We start from the raw sequence: 22,240 nt of genomic DNA, 5'->3' as shown, positions 1-22,240 counted from the left end.
GATGCCGGCTCTGGGATCCCATCCTGCCAGCCTCCTCTCACTTAGTGGCTTCTGGGGCAGGAGATGCCGGCTCTGAGGGTCCCATCCTGCCAGCCTCCTATCACTTAGTGGCTTCTGGGGCAGGAGATGCCGGCTCTGAGGGTCCCATCCTGCCAGCCTCCTCTCACTTAGTGGCTTCTGGGGCAGGAGATGCCGGCTCTGGGGGTCCCATCCTGCCAGCCTCGTATCGCCAGTCGCTGTAGTGGACTGTGACCAGCAGGGGGCGCTGCCGGCAGAGCTCGGATGCGTCAGCTTGTTAACCTTTTGTGGTGCCCACCTTCCCCGCGGTCCTGCTCCTGTGTGCTGGAGCCCCGTGTACATGGTGGATCTCGGTAACGCCCTGCCGGTACCGCTGGCTGCTCTCCACGTGGGTCGGGGGGCTGCGCCTCGCCACTGAGTGGGAGGAAGAGTGCGGGAAGGCAGCGCCGGCACTGACGTGACTGTCTGCAGCGGGGAGATCACTCTGTGCCAGGTACTGTATGATCTCCCTCCATATGTGACCGGAGAAGACACGGAGCGCGCTCCTCTGCCGGTCCGCAGTGCCTGTGGTGACCTGTGGCCGCGTCTCCTCGGCCTTCCTGCCCCGGGTTCGCAGGGATGTGCTCGGGTCTGGAGAGCGATCTCCGCACATTGCTCTTGTTAATTGCAGTGAAAGCTTATGAATGGCGCTGTGTTGTGTGCCGAGTCCGCCAGAGGGCGCTGCGGGCCGCGCTGTCTGCCGTGAATGGAGCCTTGTGTGCGGGAGCTGCACTCTGCCCCTCTCGGGGGACAAGGGCGCACACCATCCATGAAGCCACTTGCTGCGGGTTCTCATAGATTCTTCTGATGGTGTGGACAGAGCATGGGAGCTTCCCTGCGTGTAGGATCTGCTGGAGAGATCCTGACCAGATCTGCTGCTATCGCACACCTATATTGTATGCCCTGTTCACACGCAGGGGCATGGTGAGTGTGCTGTGAATTCTAAAATGCTGCAGATCTTTCCCATCTGACTCCGTGTCAGATCTGTGTGTGTCTTGGATTTTTCCTGCAGATCCTTTGTAAAGTCTACATGTTATTTCTCCAGAATCCTGTCCGGCTGCTCCATAGGCACGCTGACATCGGACACACGAGGCTCGGTATATGAGCACTCCTTTCTATTGTTTGGTGTAAGTGCAGATATTAAAGGGGTCTCTGTCAGCAGGAGGTGCTGGTGACATTGCGTTAGCAGCTGCCTGCCAAGACTCTTTATAGGACCGCTGCACCCTACCTGCTGATCCTGCAACCTGGCGTCTGCCAACGCAACCTCATCAGCATTGCTCGCCTGATGTACAAGTGACCGTCACTTCTAAAGTAATCGGCTCGATAACCGGAGGCATCTGCTAAGGCAGACTTGGTTGGGCCACCTACTGGCTGGCATGTAATACCACAATGTCCCCTATACCTGCCCCCTTCTGACCGTATCCGCTCTTCGCTGGGGTAATCACCCACTGGTGTGTATAAATGTTAGATACAAGTTCAGTCTCTAATTATGATTGGGCTTTTTAAATTGTTGGGATTTTTTTTTTCTAAATCACATTACTTTGTACCAATTTCTGATTTCACTCGTCAGTTCAGCCAAGGTTGGTAACTGTGACTGTTTACTATGATTTATATAGTGCACTTGTCATTGTTGGTAATATTTATACAGCTTGAAGGTAAGGCTGCGGACATGGGAACAATACGATTTATGGCCAATTTGTAGGCCCCTTATAGACGAGACTAAAGCCCCCGTCACATTTAGCGACTTACCCGCAATCCCGAAAACGATGCGCCCTGATAGGGATCGCAGGTAAGTCGCTGGGAGGTCGCAGGTGAGATGTCACACAGTCAGACCTTACCAACGACGCATTAACGATACAGGTCGCAACTGCGACCTGTATAACGATCTCAGCAGTCACTGTGACCCTGTCACACAGTGTCAAACACAGCGATGTGTCCTGCCCAGCAGGACATCGCCTTTGAAGAAAATGGTCCAGGATATTCAGCAACGACCGGCGACCTCACAGCAGGGGCCTGATCGCTGATAGGTGTCACACACATCGCATCGCTAGCAAGATTGCTCTTGCGTCACCAAAAGTGTGACTCGGCAGCTATGTCGCTACCGATGTCACTCAGTGAGACGTGGCCTTAATGGTGGCTGAGCCCACTGATATTGACAGTCTCTTGTGTATTGGGCTCTGGATAATTCATTGTAGAGGGAGTTAGATGTACTCTCACCTTTTGAAAGATATCCTCCATCCATAGGACAGGGAATAACTTTCCCATTGCTGGGGGTCCCAGCTGAGGTTGATCATGCACACTGCCCCTCTCATTCTAATGGGAATATCAGCCTCTGGGCTCCACAATCCCACTCCCTATAAGAGTGGATCGGTAGTACACATGGTCGACCCCCCCCCCCCCCCCATTTTCAGCCAACATTGCTCATCCCACAGCCATCTAATACTCTGTGGAAAGCTTTTTCACTTTTTCCCAAAAATATATTGATTTTTTTAACTTTCTCTATAGTGATTTAAAAGCAATGCACTCTTAATACAATGTTTTACAAAAAACCTACATTGCAAAGCACTGGGAAGGTAAGTTCACAAACCCGTCTAAGAAAAAAAATTGCACAAAGTTTCACCCACAAGTGGGACTTTTTTTTTTTTTTTTTTTTTTTTATTACAGTAGGAACTATTAATCATTTACACAGTTGGTTAGTTTGTTACATGTTGCAATGTATCTGTAAAGATCTGATCCTATACTGTGGCATCTGATTAGTTTTTCTTGCATCCACAGACTTGAAATCTTATCCAATTTTTGGAGGAAGATCGTGCATGCTTAGTGTTTAATTTTTCACAGTCGATGGGGGAAAAAAAAAGCCTGCACTGCTTCATTGAATAACATTGGGCCGAGTGCTGTCCGTTTCTTGAACAGATGGCACTCAAACCAATATGATGGTCGTGTGAAAGAGCCCAGATTATTAAAAAATAAATATATATTATACAATTTATTTTTAAGTGAGATGCTCCACTCATCCTCCTGAGTGAACGGAGTAACGTTTGGACTCTAAGGCTCCTTTCACATTGCGTTTTACCTTCCGCTCACAGGTCCCGTCGGAGGATCCGTCCGAACCGCCCCTGCCCCACTCTGCCAAACGTGTTCCGGACGCATGCGCCTGGCAGGGCCATTCACTGTTATGGAGCGCACTGCGTTAGCGTGTGCTCCGTTTTGTGCCATTTTGTGCACATATACGTTTCTGCAGACGTACACCTGAACGTAGGTGGCCTACGTTCGGGTGTCCGTATGCAGAAACGTATATGTGCACAAAATGGCACAAAACGGAGCACACGCTAACACAGTGCGCTCCATAACAGTGAATGGCCCTGCCAGGCGCATGCGTCCGGAACACGCTTGGCAGAGTGGGGGAGGGGCGGTTCGGACTGATGCTCCGACGGGACCTGTGAGCGGAAGGTAAAACGCAATGTGAAAGGGGCCTTAGATTTCTATTGAGTCTGCTTGTGCTCAAGGACAAAGAAAGGGATAAATTCGAGAGGGCGACACAAAGCCCCATTCCAGACTTTTGCACTCATGATATTGTAGACTCCATCTAACTTCTCCATCTGAGTCTTAGTCCCTTCTCATTACACATTAAAGAAATACAGATCTTAGCCCTAAATAAGTTATGACTCCTGAACCCCTGAGGTAATACAGACCCCCTTTAGACTTTGCCCTAATGCAGACCCCAGATGTGGAAATACTCCACCTGTACACAGAGATGCTCTCTAGATTTTGTCGGCAGTAGGGTTTGAGGAAGTGGTGTCTGTGTGGCAAAACAAGGAAAATGGGCTGATGCTTAAGTTTGAGCACCCTGCATGGTTAGTACCCTGCAGCACCCCCTTTGGCACGTGTCACAGCTTGTAAACGCTTTTTGTAGCCAGCCAAGAGTTTTTCAATTCTTGTTGTGGGATTTTCATCCATTTTCCTTGGTAAAGTCTCCCAGTTCTGTGAGTTTACTGGTCGTCTTGCATGCACTGCTCTATTGAAGTCTAGCCACAGATTTACAATGATTTTCAGATCAGGGGACTGTGAGGGCCATTGTAAAACTTTCACCTTGCACCTTTTGAGGTCTATTGTGGATTTTGATGTGTGTTTAGGATAATTATCTATTTGTAGAAGCCATCCTCTTTTCAACTTCAGCTTTTTTACAGATACAGTGGAACCTTGGTTAATGAGAACAATCCGTTCTGGCAGTGTGCTTGTAAACCAAGTTACTCGTCTAGCAAAGCAAAATTTCCCATAGGAAATCATTGCAATGCAAAGAAGTCGTTCCACAGCTTGTTAAATCTCCCATCCTGGTCCCCTATTGTGCCATTCCTCACACACACGCGCGCACACACACATTATGCTCACCTTACCTTCCGTTCCATGGCCGGCCTCCTGGTTCTTGTAGTTCGCCGGTACACAATGTGTATCGGGTAACCATCGCGACCGATGCCAGAGCGCTGACGTCAAAGGCAGGAGCCGCTTGCCTCTGATTGGTCAGCGCGCTACTTATTTGTTTTCAAAATGAATCCGGCTTGTTTAGATTTTCTTTTGCATACTTCTGATGTGAATTTTATGGTGAGGACACCGGAGTTTTTTTTTTTTTGATGATTCTCTTATGAAGGACATATTTGTGCAGGTGTCTCTGAACAGTGGAACAATGTACCACAACTCAAGAGTCTTCTAAATCTTCCTGAAGGTCTTTTGCAGTCAATCAGGGGTTTGGATTTGCTTCTCTAGCAATTCTACAAGCCGCTCTCACAAACCTTTTCGTTCAGTTTTCAGATTTTATCTTGACCTCCACTGTTCCTTGACTTCCATTTCTTAAAGGGGGTGGTTCACTACTCAGCATAGTGGCCACACATTGATGTAAACCTCATAAAGAAGGCTTTTTTCAAATACCTTGTTTAGTCAATTGTACCTCTGAGCGGTGCTTTTGTGGTCCGCTCATTGCCATCACATGACCCTCGGTCTCCTTGACCTCTGCGATCCAGTGATGTCACGTCAATTTTCAGTTGACCCGACATCAGAGGATGACCCCAGTCTCCATGAGTGACTGGGCTGTGGGCGAAGTTTCACTGCTCGTCACAGCCCAGCATCTTGTGCACGCTTTCCCTCGCTGCACAGCTCCGCAAGCAGGAGCAATGCTGGGCTGTGATGAGCGGAATGCCAGAATAATGAGAGAGAGAATGTTTAAGGCATTTTTATTACTTTCTGCAAAGTCAGAAGTTTTACATACACTAAGAGGAGTATGCCTTTAAACAATACGGGACAGCTCATATGATGTCGTATCTTTTCGAACCTTCTGATAGGATTATTGGCAACATCTGAGTTAGAGACACACCTGTGGATGTATTTTAATGCACACCAGAAATTAACTGCTTCTTTGTGTAGCATCATGGGAAAGTCCAAAGAAATCAGCCAAGATCTCAGGAAGATAATTATGGACTTACACAAGTCTGGTTCATCCTTGGGTGCAATTTCCAGATTCCTGAAGGTGCCTCGTTCATCTGTACTAACAATTATACACAAGTACAAACAAGACGGGAATGTCCAGCCATCTTACTGCTCAGTAAGGAGATGGGTTCTGTGTACCAGAGATGCTTTGGTCTGACATGTGCAGAAAGGGTGCTCTTAGGAGTATGTGCACAATGTCGTGGGTTTGTTTTTTGTTTTTTTATTTTATGACAGGTCTGCTCCGAAACCTGCCTGAAAATGTTCAAAATAATAATTTCTACACGTGAAAAGTACCAGCAGTCCAATAACATTGAAAAACTCTCAGGAAATAACCAAAAAGGAGTTCATTCACCGGCAAAATACATTTAGGGCGACCATGCTAGTCTTAATATAAAGTGCTCTCTGGAGTTCACTACTTGATGGGTTTGATGCCCAATATATTAGATCACTACAATTGTATGCCAGCTGGGGGGTGGTCTATGTTTATGGAGTAAGTTGCCGTAATTTATGTACCTGGCCGGTGAGGCGGACATATCATTGATGTAGCCTGTGCAGACGCACAGGGGCCCAAGAGGTTAGGGGGCCCATTAATACCTCCAAAGCAGAAGGAATTGTGCATTTTGATGAGCTCTTGGGGCTGCAAAAGGCCGATATATTGTTCTTGCATAGGGACCTTTTCTGGCTGAAAGTCACACCATTTTTGGGTCAACTTCCAGGTCATGCAAAATATTGTAATTTATTAAGGTGTGTATGCCATATTTCTGGCATAAGCTGCTTGATGAATCTGCCTGATTGCGTACACATACCTGTGCATTAATGATTTGATGCTGTTCTTGAAGCCAGCGTCAGGTGTGTATCTCATTTAAGAGATTACTGGAGCAGATTTCTATTTTTCCAAATTATTGTGAATGGGTAAAATCATGTACTGAGCTGTGAAATGGCCTTCAAAGATCCATCACTGCCTCCCCGCCGCTGCCCCATTCTTTGTGGACAGGCTGCATCGATGATATCATGACTACAGGACATGTAATCTCTGCAGTCAATAATTAGGTTTAGCAGCTTGTATTATTTACATAGAACAACCCTTTTAAAGGGAATCTGTCAGCAGGTTTTTGCTATGTAATCTGAGGACATCATGCGGTAAGGGTTAAAACACAGAATCCAACTATGCCTCTTACCAAGCTGCCTGCTGTTTACTTTGAATGATTTGTTTTAGCACCAGGGCTCAACTACATTGCCTCTGATCCAGCAGCTTTCTCTTCTCATAAGCAGCTCACTGTTTTATAGACATTGTACATAGAGAGCTTGGTATTTTTGTGGGTTGCTTTCTCAGCTCGGCTAAATCTTAAAACTGTCAGAACCTCTGCTCCCAGTGATCCAAGTTATAGATCATTGGATTCCGGGTCTCTTTCTTTGCTTATATACGGTAATGCTGCTCTCAGATTAGGTAGTAAAAACTTGCTGACAGATTCCCTTTATGCGATGGTCAAAAAAGCATCTTCTAAATGAATGCCGCTTCTTATTCACCAAGCCTTTCTTCAGATTAGAAATGAGAATCAACTGGTATAAATGAGTTATGGATGTTTGATATATTAAAATGTGGGAAAATTGTTATTCAGAAGAAAATCTTTCTGTAGATTAGTGTCTCTGGCATATTTATGTCCTATTAGAATTCTGTCATGTCTCTGTGAGTCATCCAGAATGTTCTGCCTTCATCCACAATAAAGACCTAAGGAGATGTCTGTGGATGATCACTCAAGGAGTGATTAAAGGGACCGTGTCGCCTAATGGCTAGAGAAACAAATGTACAAAAAATCACCCATTTCCTCAATACATTATTATTATTTTGTAAATTATATCATTATCCTTGTCTTTTGTTTCCATCGTTACATGTGTTAAGTATGTCATAGCTTTATCCATAATGTCAAGTAATGAGTTCAGCTGACTCCCTGTGTCTTCACAATGAAACCAGCGGGTTATCCGGTCTAAGTCCACAAGTCTGCATTCACTGTGTCACTCGTCACATCACACGCATGCACTGTGAAGATCCACCGGTATCAGAGCCGGGAATGGCGGTCACGTGGCCGAGAGTATGCGACATGCGTCACTAGTATTGAACGAAGCCGCGCTCATGTAATCGGATTCTGGCTAGAAGCCTGCATGGTGCATATTCGCAGCCATTCACAGCTCTGATACCAGTGAATCCTCACACCAGGCAGTGTGCGCTCACAGCAGGCAGTGTGCGCAATGTGAGGATTCACAAGTCTGCAGATTGATGCAACTCTCCCCAAACAAACACATAGAGATGGAGATCTGGAATTTAACATGGCCACTCTGGCCCTTGCCCTTTCCTATTCCCTTCCCCCTAAGGTTATTTTCTCCCACCTATATAATTGCAATAGTGGAGCTGGTGTCTGATTCATTCTGCCTGTGGTTCGGACTTAAATGGAACCTGTCACCAGTTTTTTGCCCTATAAGCTGTGACCACCACCACCAGTGGGCTCTTATATACAGCATTCTAACATGCTGTGTATATATAAGAGCCCAGGCCGCTGTGTAGAACATAAACACTTTATAATACTCGCCTAAACTGGTCTCTGCGGTGGTTGTGGCTCAAATGGGCGTCTTTGTCCTTCGACGCCTTCTCTTTCGACCATCTTTGTCCTCTCATCTTCTGAAGCCGCGGTGCATGACGCGTCCTACGTCATACACACTCGCCGGCATTGAGGTCCTGCGCAGGTGCACTTTGATCTGCCTGAGCAGGGCAGATCAAAGTATTGTAGTGCGCCTGCGCGGGACCCGCGAGTGTGTATGACGTAGATGTGTCATGCACACAGGCTTCAGAAGGAGGATGAAGATGGCCGAAAAAGAAGGCGCCGACACCGGAGGCCTAAGGCCATGTGTCCACACTGCGGAAAATGCGCGGATTTTGTCGCGGATTTTCCGAAAATCTGCAGCAGCGGCACTTCCAAGCCATTTCAATGGCATTGTGGAAATGCTGTGTCCATGCTGCGGATTTTTCCGCGGCAGATTTGCCGCAGATTTTGATCCGGAAAAATCTGCAGCATGTCAATTATTGTTGCGGATTTTGATCCGGATTTTGGCTATAGAATGGGGGGGGGGGTAAAAAAAAAATCCGCGGCAAATCCGTGGCAAAAAAAAGTGCGGATTTGCCGCGAAAGTCGCGGATTTTCATGCAGAAAAATCCGCAGCAACATTCTACCGTGGACACATAGCCTACTCCTATTTGAGCCACATCCACTGCAGCGATCGGTTTAGGTAAGTATTATAAAGTGTTTTTTATATTCTACACTGTGGCCTGGGCTTTTATATACAGCATGTTAGAATGCTGTTTAAGAGCCCACTAGAGGTGGCCACAGGTTAGGGCAAAAAACTGGTGACAGGTTCCCTTTAATGAATCCTTCGACAGATTCCTTTTATAAAAGTATCTGTCCTCGTGACAAATTCCTTTTTTAAATCTGACCAAGAGAGATAAATAAATATAGTTAGGGTCACTTTCACTTACTTTTGCATTGCACAGAATTCCACAAAGAGTTGAATCAGTCAGCCATCCTCTATTCCTGCTTAGTTGGCTGAGTGTGCATGTGTTCTGCATTGGGAGTTGGCTGATCAGACACTGAATTTGAACATGCACAATCACTCCTCCAAAATTTTATTTATTTTTTCTTATTCGCTCCAACATGGGCCAAACGAACCTTAAGTACACATATGGTTTGCAGGTTCAACCAAAATCTGTGGGTTTAGCTGACATTTGTGTAATGTGCATGTCTACCAATCTATGACAAATGAGATTTTGACGAGTATTCCAAAGGGGATTTGTCGCTTAATCTAAACAAACCATACAACACGTAGCCCAGTAAGTGACACATCACTGGAATTGGGGTCTTTGTTCTTACCATATGCTGCTGTCAGTTGGGTATTAAAATTCCAGTGACCGATTTCCTTTAAACTCCATCTAGGACATGCCCTGGCGTACTCCTGCTCTCTGGTACAGAAAAGACCCTCTGCATTAACATTATTTTTATTTATTTTGTACTAGGCTTGAATGGCTTTAGTAAAGGTCGGTGTGTACGATGACGAAGCACCCGCCAAACCGTAGAGGAATCTCCTTTGAAGTTGGAGCACAACTGGAAGCACGTGATCGACTGAAGAAATGGTATGCTTCGCTTAATGCTACCTATAATGTGCCTGAATTACGGACCTCTGACCATTGCATTATTGGAATAACCGGTTGTTTTGCATGTGATGCTCCCAGGTATGCTGCACACATTGAAGAAATCGATTATGAAGAAGGCAAAGTGTTGATCCATTTCAAACGGTGGAATCACAGATACGACGAATGGTTTTGTTGGGACAGCCCTTACCTTCGCCCTTTAGAAAAGATCCAGCTGAGAAGGGAAGGCTTGGTAGAAGATGAGCCCACGACGGTAATTATCATTTTATACATCATAAGTTATTTTGCTTTGTCCTTTCGATGGTTTGCTTGATATTTAGTATTACATTTTTCTTGAAAATACAGACGGCTCTAAAGTTTCAGTTTGGCCTTACCCGTAGTCATTCTGGTGGCTAAATTATAGGGGGTTTTCAGTTTTTGGAGAACTCCCTCTTCCCTGCTTCCAATTTGTAAATAAGACCATTTTTTTGCTCAGTAGTGTTGAGCACCTGCCATTATTCTTGGTGACTGTTGTCTGCAGTGCTGATATCATGTTGACAGCGCTGCAGCCAATCGGTGAGCTCAGCGGCTCGTTCTGTCAATTTGGGCAAGCCACTGAGGTCAGTTACTGGATGAAGTGCTGTAGCAATGGAGGAGACTCCGCAAAAGAGCTAGAGAGCACGAGTACATGAGTAAAGCAAGTGGTTTTTTTTTTTTTTGTTTTGTTTTTTTAAATATAAACTTCAGCTGGGGAAAAAGTGGTTTCCTGAAGCAGGAAGTCCATTCTGACACCTAGTTGTATGGGTTTTTTTTGTTTTTTTTTAGTTTTATATTTTTTTTTTTTCTACATTTCCAGGAAAAGAGTAGTGAAATTCTAATATTAGAATATATTTTAATTAAAGATCCTTTACTTAAAGGATCTATTCTACATGATATGTTTATATCCTTTTTGGTTTTCTTATTCATTAGGTTTTTCGTGTAAATGAACAAGTTTTGGCTTGTTGGTCCGACTGCCGATTTTATCCAGCAAAAATAACATCTGTCAACAAAGACGGTAAGAATTTACTATTAAACCCTGTTAAAGAGAACCTGTCACCGGATGTTTATAATACTTACCCTGATCAGGGCAGATCAAAGTGGACCTGCACAGGACCTCACTGTCGTCTAGTGTAGGTGACCTAAAACACGTCATCCACACTAGCTTCAGAAGGAGGAGAAAGATGGCCGAAAGAGGAGGTGTGGGACCCTGAGAACGTAGACGCCCATCTGACCTGTCTGCTTGGCGCCAACCGTTGGGTAAGTATTATAAGCATCCAGTGACAGGTTACCTTTAACAAAACTGTTAATCCAGACCATAATTAGCCAACGTGGTTTCCCATAGATATACAGTTAGGTCCAGAAATATTTGGACAGTGACACAATTTTCGCGAGTTGGGCTCTGCATGCCACCACATTGGATTTGAAATGAAACCTCTACAACAGAATTCAAGTGCAGATTGTAACGTTTAATTTGAAGGTTTGAACAAAAATATCTGATAGAAATTGTAGGAATTGTACACATTTCTTTACAAACACTCCACATTTTAGGAGGTCAAAAGTAATTGGACAAATAAACCAAACCCAAACAAAATATTTTTAATTTCAATATTTTGTTGCGAATCCTTTGGAGGCAATCACTGCCTTAAGTCTGGAACCCACGGACATCACCAAACGCTGGGTTTCCTCCTTCTTAATGCTTTGCCAGGCCTTTACAGCCGCAGCCTTCAGGTCTTGCTTGTTTGTGGGTCTTTCCGTCTTAAGTCTGGATTTGAGCAAGTGAAATGCATGCTCAATTGGGTTAAGATCTGGTGATTGACTTGGCCATTGCAGAATGTTCCACTTGTTTGCACTCATGAACTCCTGGGTAGCTTTGTCTGTATGCTTGGGGTCATTGTCCATCTGTACTATGAAGCGCCGTCCGATCAACTTTGCGGCATTTGGCTGAATCTGGGCTGAAAGTATATCCCGGTACACTACAGAATTCATCCGGCTACTCTTGTCTGCTGTTATGTCATCAATAAACACAAGTGACCCAGTGCCATTGAAAGCCATGCATGCCCATGGCATCACGTTGCCTCCACCATGTTTTACAGAGGATGTGGTGTGCCTTGGATCATGTGCCGTTCCCTTTCTTCTCCAAACTTTTTTCTTCCCATCATTCTGGTACAGGTTGATCTTGGTCTCATCTGTCCATAGAATACTTTTCCAGAACTGAGCTGGCTTCATGAGGTGTTTTTCAGCAAATTTAACTCTGGCCTGTCTATTTTTGGAATTGATGAATGGTTTGCATCTAGATGTGAACCCTTTGTATTTACTTTCATGGCGTCTTCTCTTTACTGTTGACTTAGAGACAGATACACCTACTTCACTGAGAGTGTTCTGGACTTCAGTTGATGTTGTGAACGGGTTCTTCTTCACCAAAGAAAGTATGCGGCGATCATCCACCACTGTTGTCATCCGTGGACGTCCAGGCCTTTTTGAGTTCCCAAGCTCACCAGTCAATTCCTTTTTTCTCAGAATGTACCCGACTGTTGATTTCTTCGGCGCTCTATTGGGAGACCCAGACGATTGGGTGTATAGCTACTGCCTCCGGAGGCCACACAAAGCATTACACTAAAAAGTGTAAGGCCCCTCCCCTTCTGGCTATACACCCCCAGTGGGATCACTGGCTCACCAGTTTTCTGCTTTGTGCGAAGGAGGTCAGACATCCACGCATAGCTCCACTGTTTAGTCAGCAGTAGCTGCTGACTATATCGGATGGAAGAAAAGAGGGCCCATATAGGGCCCCCAGCATGCTCCCTTCTCACCCCGCTTGTGGTTTGTAAGGTTGAGGTACCTATTGCTGGTACGGCGGCTGGAGCCCACATGCTGTTTTCCTTCCACATCCCCCTGAGGGGCTCTGAGGAAGTGGGATCTTACCAGCCCCAAAGCCCTGAGGCCGGGCTCCATCCACAGACCCATTGAACCTGCTGGATACGGAGCTGGGTACCGTTCAGGGACATGGCCCTGCACCATTCAGGTACTCTGTGTCCCCGTACACACAGGCACAGCACACTCCAGACTTGCTGGGTGTGCTAGTGCGCCGGGGACAGTAAAGGGTTACAGTCACTGCAGCCTAGCTGAGTGACTTTATGTATGGGGAACTACCGCGCCGGACGCTCCGGGAGCGGCGGCGCGGCTGGGACTTGTAGTGCGCCGGGGACTTAGCGCCGACCGCGCTTTTACGGCGGCGGCGCTTATAAATCCAGTCCCCGGCTTTTGCGGCCTAGCTCCGCTTCGTTCCCGCCCCCACCCTGTCAATCAGCAGCGCCGAGGGCTGGAGCCTTATTTACATGCTCCAGCCCTCTCACTGGACACTGTGGGACGCCGGTTTCCCGCTCTGACTTGGGGGCACGCCCACGGCCCGCCCCTACTCACACGAGCTGGAGAAGGACGCCGGCAGCCATTCCTGCAGTCCGAGCTGAGAGATCGGACTCTTGGCAACCAGGCACAGGACTAGGGCGACCACACACCCGCTTATAGGCGGGCGGTAAGCGTCACCTGAAGTGCTGACCCCACTAAATACCGCAGTTGTCCATTTGTATTTTTATGCTTATACTGCATAGGTCGCTATTTTTGGCTATATGCCCTCTTAGATGGCGACACATCAGCAGCAGGAAAGCAGGGGTGCTAAGGCACAGGCTTTCTATGCTGCTTGTATTGCATGTACTGAAGTGTTCATGTGTATTTATGCTTGTATGCTATACACTGCACTGTACGGTCGCTAGTCTGGGCTATTTTCGCCTAGAATGACTAGACTACAGCAGCAGAAAAGCAGGGGTGCTGAGGCACAGGTTTTTTCTATGCTGCTTGTATTGCAGGGGTTGCAGTGTTCATTTGTACTTTATGCTTGTATGCTATACATTGCACTGTATGGTCGATATTCTGGCCTATATTCCCCTAGATGGCTAGTCTACAGCAGCAGAAAAGCAGGGGTGCCAAGGCACAGGCTTTCTATGCTGCTTGTATTGCATGTGCTGCAGTGTTCATTTGTACTTTATGCTTGTATGTTATACATTGCATTGTACGGTCGCCATTCTTGGCTCTATGTCTTAGATGGCTAGTCGGCAGCAGCATATAAGCAACACAGGCTTTCGATGCTGTTTTTACTGCATGTGACACTGTTCCACGGCACTGAACCCCATTGTGTGCAATGCTCCCCTGGAGCACTTGGTCAGCCGGGGTCTCTACTAGACGTGGCCAAAGGAACCACCTGTCAACCCTGTCCAAGGACAGGGATGGAGTTGCATTGGGATAGAGACTTGCAGTCCGGACAGGCCATGGGCAAATCATTGCTCCCTGGCCACCCTCATTGGGAATAAAATCGGTTCCCCGGGGGGGGGGGTCCCAGGAGGCTCTCTGTATGATGAGGCAGACGTAGCTCATCAGGACTTTGATCCTGACAACGCTCTCAATCCGGATACACCGGATGGTGACGCCATAAGGAATGATCCTATAGCGTCCATCAATGGAATGTTGGATCTTTCTCCCTCAGCTCCCCCAGCGGAGGAGTCAGCTTCACAGCAGGAGAAGTCCCATTTCAGTAGCTCAAACGTATTTTGAGTTTTTTTCTGGCCACGCTGACTTCAGAGAAGCAGTCCAGGAACACCACGCTTACCAGATAAGCGTTTTCCCCAAACGTATTAAGGATACACGTTATCCTTTTCCCCCTGACGTGGTCAAGCGCGGGACCCAGGGTCCAAAGGTGGATTCTCCAATCTCCAGGCTTGCGGCTAGAGCTATAGTTGCAGTGGAGATGGGACTTCACTTAAAGATGCCAGACAGATAGACTGTGGTTGAAATCTGTCTATGAGGCTATCGGCGTGTCGGTTGCTCCGGCATTTACAGCCGTATGGGCACCCTAAGCTTTTCAGCTGTCCTTGCACAGCTGGTCTTGAGCATATGTACATTTGTGCCGCAGGGGCGTCCGTATCCTCGCAATGTCTGCATTGCGACTTACCCTATTAATGCTGTCCTGGAAGGACAGTCTAGGTTTCGGTCCTTCCCAAGCTCGGGCAGGTCCCAATTGTCCTCGTCCAAAAGAGCTGAAAATCCTCAGAGGGGCTCAGTTTCCGGGGGCTCAATCACGCCCAAGGAAGGCAGCCGGAGGAACCGCTACCAAGGCGGTCTCCTCATGACTCTCAGCTCTCTCATCTCTCCGCATCCGCGGTTGATGGCAGACTCGCTCGCCTTTGGCGACATTTAGCTGCCACAGGTCACAGACCGGTGGGTGAGGGACATTGTGCCCACGTGCACAGGACAGAGTTCTGTTCTCGTCCTCCGACTCGATTCTTCAGAACGTCCCCACCGAGCCGATGCTCTTCTGCAGGCAGAAGGAGTGGTAATCCCTGTTCCTCTTCAGGAACAAGACACGGTTTTCCTCCAATCTGGTTGTGGTGCCAAAAAAGGATGGCTCTTTCCGTTCCGTTCTGGACCTAAAACTGCTCAACAAGCACGTGGAGGCCAGGCGGTTCCGGATGAAACCCTCCGCTCCGTCATTGCCTCAATGTCTCAAGGATATTTCCTAGCATCAATAGACATCAAAGATGCTTATCTCCACGTGCCGATTGCTACAGAGCACCAATGTTTTCTACGTTTCGTGATGGGAGACGACCATCTTCAGTTCGTAGCTCTGCCATTCGGTCTGGCGACAACCCCACGGGTGTTCACCAAGGTCATGGCGGCAGTGGTAGCAGTCTTGCACTCACAGGGACACTCTGTGATCCCTTACTTGGACGATCTACTTGTCAAGGCACCCTCTCAAGAGGCATGCCAATTCAGCCTGAATGTTGCGCTGGAGACTCTCCAGACGTTCGGGTGGATCATCGACTTCTCAAAGTCAAACCTGTCACCGACCCAATCACTAACGTCTCTTGGCATGGAGTTTCATACTCTCTCAGCGATAGTGAAGCTTCCGCTGGACAAGCAGCGGTCACTACAGACTGGGGTGCAGACTCTCCGTCAAGGTCAGTCGCACTCCTTAAGACGCCTCATGCACTTCCTCGGGAAGATGATGGCGGCAATGGAGGCGGTTCCGTTTGCGCAGTTTCATCTGCGTCCTCTTATTGGGACATTCTCCGCCAATGGGACGGGAAGTCAACATCCCTGAACAGGAAAGTCTCCTTTTCACAGAAGGACTCTCTGCAATGGTGGCTTCTTCCCGCCTCATTATCACAGGGAAGATCCTTCCTACCACCGTCTTGGGCGGTAGTCACGACAGGCGCGAGTCTGTCAGGGTGGGGAGCAGTTTTTTCTCCACCACAGGGCTCAGGGTACGTGGACTCAGCAGGAGTCCACCCTTCAGATCCATGTTCTGGAAATCAGAGCAGTGTATCTTGCCCTACTAGCCTTCCAGCAGTGGCTGGAAGGAAAGCAGATCCGAATTCAGTCGGACAACTCCACAGCGGTGGCATACATCAATCACCAAGGACACGCAGTCGGCAAGCCTTCCAGGAAGTCCGGCGGATTCTGACGTATCCGCAGTTCACATCCCCGGCGTAGAAAACTGGGAAGCAGACTTCCTCAGCCGCCAGGGCATGGACGCAGGGGAATGGTCCCTTCGCCCGGACGTGTTTCAGGAAATCTGTAGCCGCTGGGGAAGGCCGGACGTCGACCTAATGGCGTCCAGGCACAACAACAAGGTCCCAACCTTCATAGCACGGTCTCGCGATCACAGAACTCTGGCGGCAGACGCCTTAGTGCAAGATTGGTCGCAGTTCCGGCTCCCTTATGTGTTTCCACCTCTGGCACTCTTGCCCAGAGTGCTACGCAAGATCAGATCCGACTGCAGCCGCGTCATACTCGTCGCCCCAGACTGGCCAAGGAGGGCGTGGTATCCGGATCTGTGGCATCTCACGGTCGGCCAACCGTCGGCACTACCAGACCGACCAGACTTACTGTCCCAAGGGCCGTTTTTTCCATCGGAATTCTGCGGCCCTGAACCTGACTGTGTGGCCATTGAGTCCTGGATCCTAGGGTCTTCAGGATTATCCCAAGGGGTCGTTGCCACCATGAGACAGGCTAGGAAGCCCACGTCCGCTAAGATCTACCACAGAACGTGGAGGATATTCTTATCCTGGTGCTCTGCTCAGGGAGTGTCTCCCTGGCCTTTTGCATTGCCTACCTTTTTTTTTCTTTCCTGCAATCTGGGTTAGAAAAAGGTTTGTCGCTCGGCTCCCTTAAAGGGCAAGTCTCGGCGCTATCCGTCTTTTTTTCAAAAGCGTCTAGCACGACTTCCTAAGGTGCGCACGTTCCTGCAGGGGGTTTGTCATATTGTACCCCCGTACAAGCGGCCGTTAGATCCATGGGATCTGAACAGGGTACTCGTTGCCCTCCAGAAGCCGCCCTTCGAGCCTCTGAGGGAGGTTTCACTTTCTAGACTATCACAGAAAGTGGCTTTTCTGGTAGCGATCACATCTCTTCGGAGAGTGTCTGAGCTAGCAGCGCTGTCATCCAAGGCTCCTTTCCTGGTCTTCCACCAGGACAAGGTAGTGCTGCGCCCCATTCAGGAGTTTCTCCCGAAGGTGGTATCCTCTTTTCATCTTAATCAGGATATCTCTTTGCCTTCGTTTTATCCTCATGCAGTTCATCGGTATGAGAAGGATTTGCATTTGTTAGATCTGGTGAGAGCACTCAGAATCTACATTTCCCGCACGGCGCCCTTGCGCCGTTCGGATGCACTCTTTGTCCTTGTCGCTGGTAAGCGCAAAGGGTCGCAGGCTTCTAAGGCCGCCCTGGCTCGATGGATCAAAGAACCAATTCTGGAAGCCTACCGTTCTGCTGGGCTTCCGGTTCCATCAGGGCTGAAGGCCCATTCTACCAGAGCCGTGGGTGCATCCTGGGCATTACGACACCAGGCTACGGCTCAACAGGTGTGCCAGGCAGCTACCTGGTCGAGTCTGCACACTTTCACCAAACATTATCAGGTGCATACCTATGCTTCGGCGGACGCCAGCCTAGGTAGAAGAGTCCTGCAGGCGGCAGTTGCCTCCATATAGGGGAGGGCTGTCTTGCAGCTCTAACATGAGGTATTTCTTTACCCACCCAGGGACAGCTTTTGGACGTCCCAATCGTCTGGGTCTCCCAATAGAGCGCCGAAGAAGAAGGGAATTTTGTTACTTACCGTAAATTCCTTTTCTTCTAGCTCTTATTGGGAGACCCAGCACCCGCCCTGTTGTCCTTCGGGATTTTTGGGTTTTTTTCGGGTACACATGTTGTTCATGTTGAACGGTTTTTCAGTTCTCCGATGTTACTCGGAGTGAATTTGTTTAACCAAGTTATTGGCTTTCCTCCTTCTTGCTTTTGCACTAAAACTGGTGAGCCAGTGATCCCACTGGGGGTGTATAGCCAGAAGGGGAGGGGCCTTACACTTTTTAGTGTAATGCTTTGTGTGGCCTCCGGAGGCAGTAGCTATACACCCAATCGTCTGGGTCTCCCAATAAGAGCTAGAAGAAAAGGAATTTACGGTAAGTAACAAAATTCCCTTCTTTGCTACTCCAAGCATGTCTGCTAGCTCTCTGATGGATTTTTTCTTTTTTTTCAGCCTCAGGATGTTCTGCTTCACCTCAATTGAGAGTTCCTTAGACCACATGTTGTCTGGTCACAGCAACAGCTTCCAAATGCAAAACCACACACCTGTAATCAACCCCAGACCTTTTAACTACTTCATTGATTACAGGTTAACGAGGGAGATGCCTTCAGAGTTAATTGCAGCCCTTAGTCCCTTGTCCAATTACTTTTGGTCCCTTGAAAAAGAGGAGGCTATGCATTACAGAGCTATGATTCCTAAACGCTTTCTCCGATTTGGATGTGAAAACTCTCATATTGCAGCTGGGAGTGTGCACTTTCAGCCCATATTATATATATAATTGTATTTCTGAACATGTTTTTGTAAACAGCTAAAATAACAAAACTTGTGTCACTGTCCAAATTTCTGGCCCTCACTCACCCCTGGCAAAAATTACAGTATTACTTGGCTCTGAGGATGTTCATTCAGTTTACTTTTGTTTAAAAACAGCAGATCACAGACATGGCATAAAACTAAAGTAATTTCATATGTCAACTTTCTGGCTTTAAGAAACACTAAAAAAAAATCATGCAAACATAATGTGCTAGCCAGTAACTGTTACTTTTCAAGACCAAACGGGGAAAAAGTATGGAATCACTCAATTATGAGGAAGAAATTATGGAATCTCCCTGTAAATTTTCATTCCCAAAACTTACACCTGCATCAAATAAGATCTGCTGGTCAGTCTGCATCTAAAAAGGAGTGATCACACCTTGGAGAGCTGTTGCACCAAGTGGACTGACATGAATCACAGCTCCAACACGAGAGATGTCAATTGAAACAAAGGAGAGGATTATCAAACTCTTAAAAGAGGGTAAATGATCACGCAATGTTGCAAAAGATGTTGGTTGTTCAGTCAGCTGTCTAAAATCTGGACCAAATACAAACAACATGGGAAGGTTGTTAAAGGCAAACATACTGGTAGACCAAGGAAGACCTCAGTGTCAAGACAGGAAACTTAAAGCAATATGTCTCCAAAACAGGAAATGCATAACAAAACAAAAGAGAAACGAATGGGAGGAAACTGGAGTCAATGTCAGAACTGTAAGAAACCGCCTAAAGGAAATGGGATTTACATACAGAAAAGCGAAACAGCGAATCTTCAATAAATGCCCAAGTTTACATTGACATTTTGGACACTTTTCTTATCCCATCAATTGAAAGGATGTTTGGGGATGATGAACTCCTTTATCAAGATGATAATGCATCCTTCCAAAGAGCAAAAACGGTTAAAAGATTCTTTGAAAGAAGACACATAAGGTCACTGACACGGCCTGCAAGTAGTCCGGATCTCAATCCAATTGAAAATCTTTGGTGGAAGTTGAAGAAAATGGTCCATGACAAGGCTCCAACCTCAAAGCTGATCTGGCAACAGCAATCAGAGAAAGTTGGAGCCAGATTGATGAAGAGTACTGTTTGTCACTCATGAAGTCCATGCCTCAGAGACTGCAAGCTGTTAGAAAAGAAAGAGGTGGTGCAACAAAATACTAGTGAGGTATTGGAGTGTTCTTTTCTTTGTTTTTCATGATTCCATAATTTTTTCTCCCTGTTTGGTCTTGAAAAGTAACCATTACTGGCTAGCACATTATGTTTTCATGATATTTTTTTTAGTTTTTCTTAAAGCCAGAAAGTTGCCATTTGAAATGACTTTAGTTTTGTGCCATGTCTGTGAGCTTTTTCAAACAAAAGTAAACAACTGAATATCCTTAGAGCCAGGTGAGTCCATATTTTTTGCCAGGGGTTGTATATTGTATTTATGTGAGCTAAAAGCCCCCAAATGTATGCAATTTGCATGTATGTGATTTAGTCATATAGCTTGCATTGTTTATTTAAATTACTAAATAAGATTATTACATTGTTTCCTTTCTATATTTTAGGCAGTTACACTGTTAAGTTTTTTGATGGTGTTATTCAAACAGTTAAAAATATTCATGTGAAAGCCTTTTCCAAAGATCAGGTAAGTGTCTGAGGACACCCTGTTTTCTATTCATTGTAGTTACATTGATCGGATCTAGTAGAAATTGCATTTTACTATGTGAACACGGATTTTGAATTAGTTACAAAAGATTTCAAGGCACAGAAGGTTCTCCTCAACAAAAAAAACTTTTTTTTGCATTTTTGGATCAATAGTTTTTAGTGGAGAAGACTATTCGGTGCCTTGTATTCTTTCAGCACTATTGCAGCATTATAACCACATGGAGTGTTGTACCAAGTAAGTGTGACCTGTGGGCCGTTGCACGGAATATATATTAATATATGTAACTGGTTTGGAATTCTAAATTACATCTTTCTAATGTGTTTCGGTGTTGGCGTGTCCATTTGCTGTTCTTGTATTATCACAGCATCCAGGATTGATGCACTATTGCTCTATATATATATATTTTTTTTTTTTTTTTTGCCCCTGCGGCTTTTTTGCTACTCTTCATATGTTTATGCTGGTCCTGTTATCTTTTCCAATATGGAATTTGTCATTTAATTGCAGAGAGTTAAGTGACTTTAGGCCGGGGGCTGCACAGTGACTTTAGGCCGGGGGCTGCACGGTGACTTTAGGCCGGGGGCTGCACGGTGACGGTGGCCGTGACATTTGTCATGTGACTGAAGATTGCTAGGTGTTAATGCTACATCACAGCTCAATACAAAGAAATAAGGTCTGTGACGAGCAAGTGTATTTCGACTGCATCTTGATTTTTCTTTGCCGCCCCCCCCCCCCCAACCGTCTTCCTTGTGATGATAGACTTGACGCAATGCAACCCTATTCACTTTCATTGTGCTGCGTTGTAGCTGTGACTCCCAGTATATTCTAAGCGCACGTTGCATGCACAAACCCCTATAGAAATTATTTGCCAGAACCACACATGCAGCCATGTCCATAATCATTTTTCTCTGGCTGTCAACAGTGGGTTCCCCTTCTTGACATATGATGGTTATGGCTTATCCAGTGCAATACCCTTTTTTAAAAAGGTTTTTCACTACTAATTTAACCTTGGTACATATGACCTAACTCTTCCTAATTAATCATTTTCCTGATCTACTTCTATTACCCTCCATGCTCCTGTAAGCTTATGTCTGTGTGGCTGCTTTATTACTCTGTTGTGATGCAGTCATTGCTACTTCCGATCTGGAACCTCAGTCAGACAAACAGAGCAGCGTACGTCACTGGTGGGGTCGGGACCACCTCTCAGTGAGTGATGGCAGTCTGCGCATGCATGCTCCGATCAGACCTCGCTCTCCTCTCTGTCTCCATGCTGCCGATGCTTTGGAGCGCTATCCCTTCCACTGATGAGCGCTGTAAAGTGCTGCGGATCATTAGAAAGCATATCACAGGGATTGTCAGCTGAAGGGACAGCACTTCAAAGCTTCGGCAGAGTCAGTGTGCACCACGCATGACTAGGCTGAGATCAGGCCTCACTTTTTTTGCCTGGATCCTGCTGAAGCTTTGAAGTGCCATCCTTTCCACTGACAAGCCATCTAATATAATATAATCTCTAATGATCAGCAGCGCTTGTCAGCTGAAGGGGCAGTGCTCCAGGTAGAGGAGGGCAGTGCTCCAGGTAGAGAGGAGAGGGCAGTGCTCCAGGTAGAGAGGAGAGGGCAGTGCTCCAGGTAGAGAGGAGAGGGCAGTGCTCCAGGTAGAGAGGAGAGGGCAGTGCTCCAGGTAGAGGGGAGAGGGCAGTGCTCCAGGTAGAGGGGAGAGGGCAGTGCTCCAGGTAGAGGGGAGAGGGCAGTGCTCCAGGTAGAGGGGAGAGGGCAGTGCTCCAGGTAGAGGGGAGAGGGCAGTGCTCCAGGTAGAGGGGAGAGGGCAGTGCTCCAGGTAGAGGGGAGAGGGCAGTGCTCCAGGTAGAGGGGAGAGGGCAGTGCTCCAGGTAGAGGGGAGAGGGCAGTGCTCC

At 47.0% G+C, this 22,240-nt stretch overlaps 1 protein-coding gene across 6 annotated transcripts in view; it reads left to right on the top strand.

The window, feature by feature from the left end:
* PHF20 (PHD finger protein 20) overlaps positions 1-22,240 on the top strand; it is a 188,686-nt gene that overhangs the window by 38,597 nt on the left and 127,849 nt on the right. For 5 of the 6 annotated variants that reach the window (XM_075349891.1, XM_075349889.1, XM_075349890.1 and 2 more), the window contains exons 2-5: positions 9,596-9,712; positions 9,812-9,983; positions 10,679-10,763; positions 20,231-20,310. In XM_075349891.1, the coding sequence (XP_075206006.1) occupies positions 9,630-9,712; positions 9,812-9,983; positions 10,679-10,763; positions 20,231-20,310 (420 nt within the window). In that variant the 5' untranslated portion in view covers positions 9,596-9,629. Of the gene's footprint in view, positions 1-379; positions 512-9,595; positions 9,713-9,811; positions 9,984-10,678; positions 10,764-20,230; positions 20,311-22,240 lie in introns of those variants that run through there. The other variant, XM_075349888.1, reaches the window with a different exon arrangement.

This window comes from Anomaloglossus baeobatrachus, chromosome 5 (genome assembly GCF_048569485.1).
Source record: "Anomaloglossus baeobatrachus isolate aAnoBae1 chromosome 5, aAnoBae1.hap1, whole genome shotgun sequence".
In the NCBI taxonomy this organism is placed as follows: domain Eukaryota; kingdom Metazoa; phylum Chordata; class Amphibia; order Anura; family Aromobatidae; genus Anomaloglossus; species Anomaloglossus baeobatrachus.
This window is presented reverse-complemented; position numbering and strand designations above follow the sequence as displayed.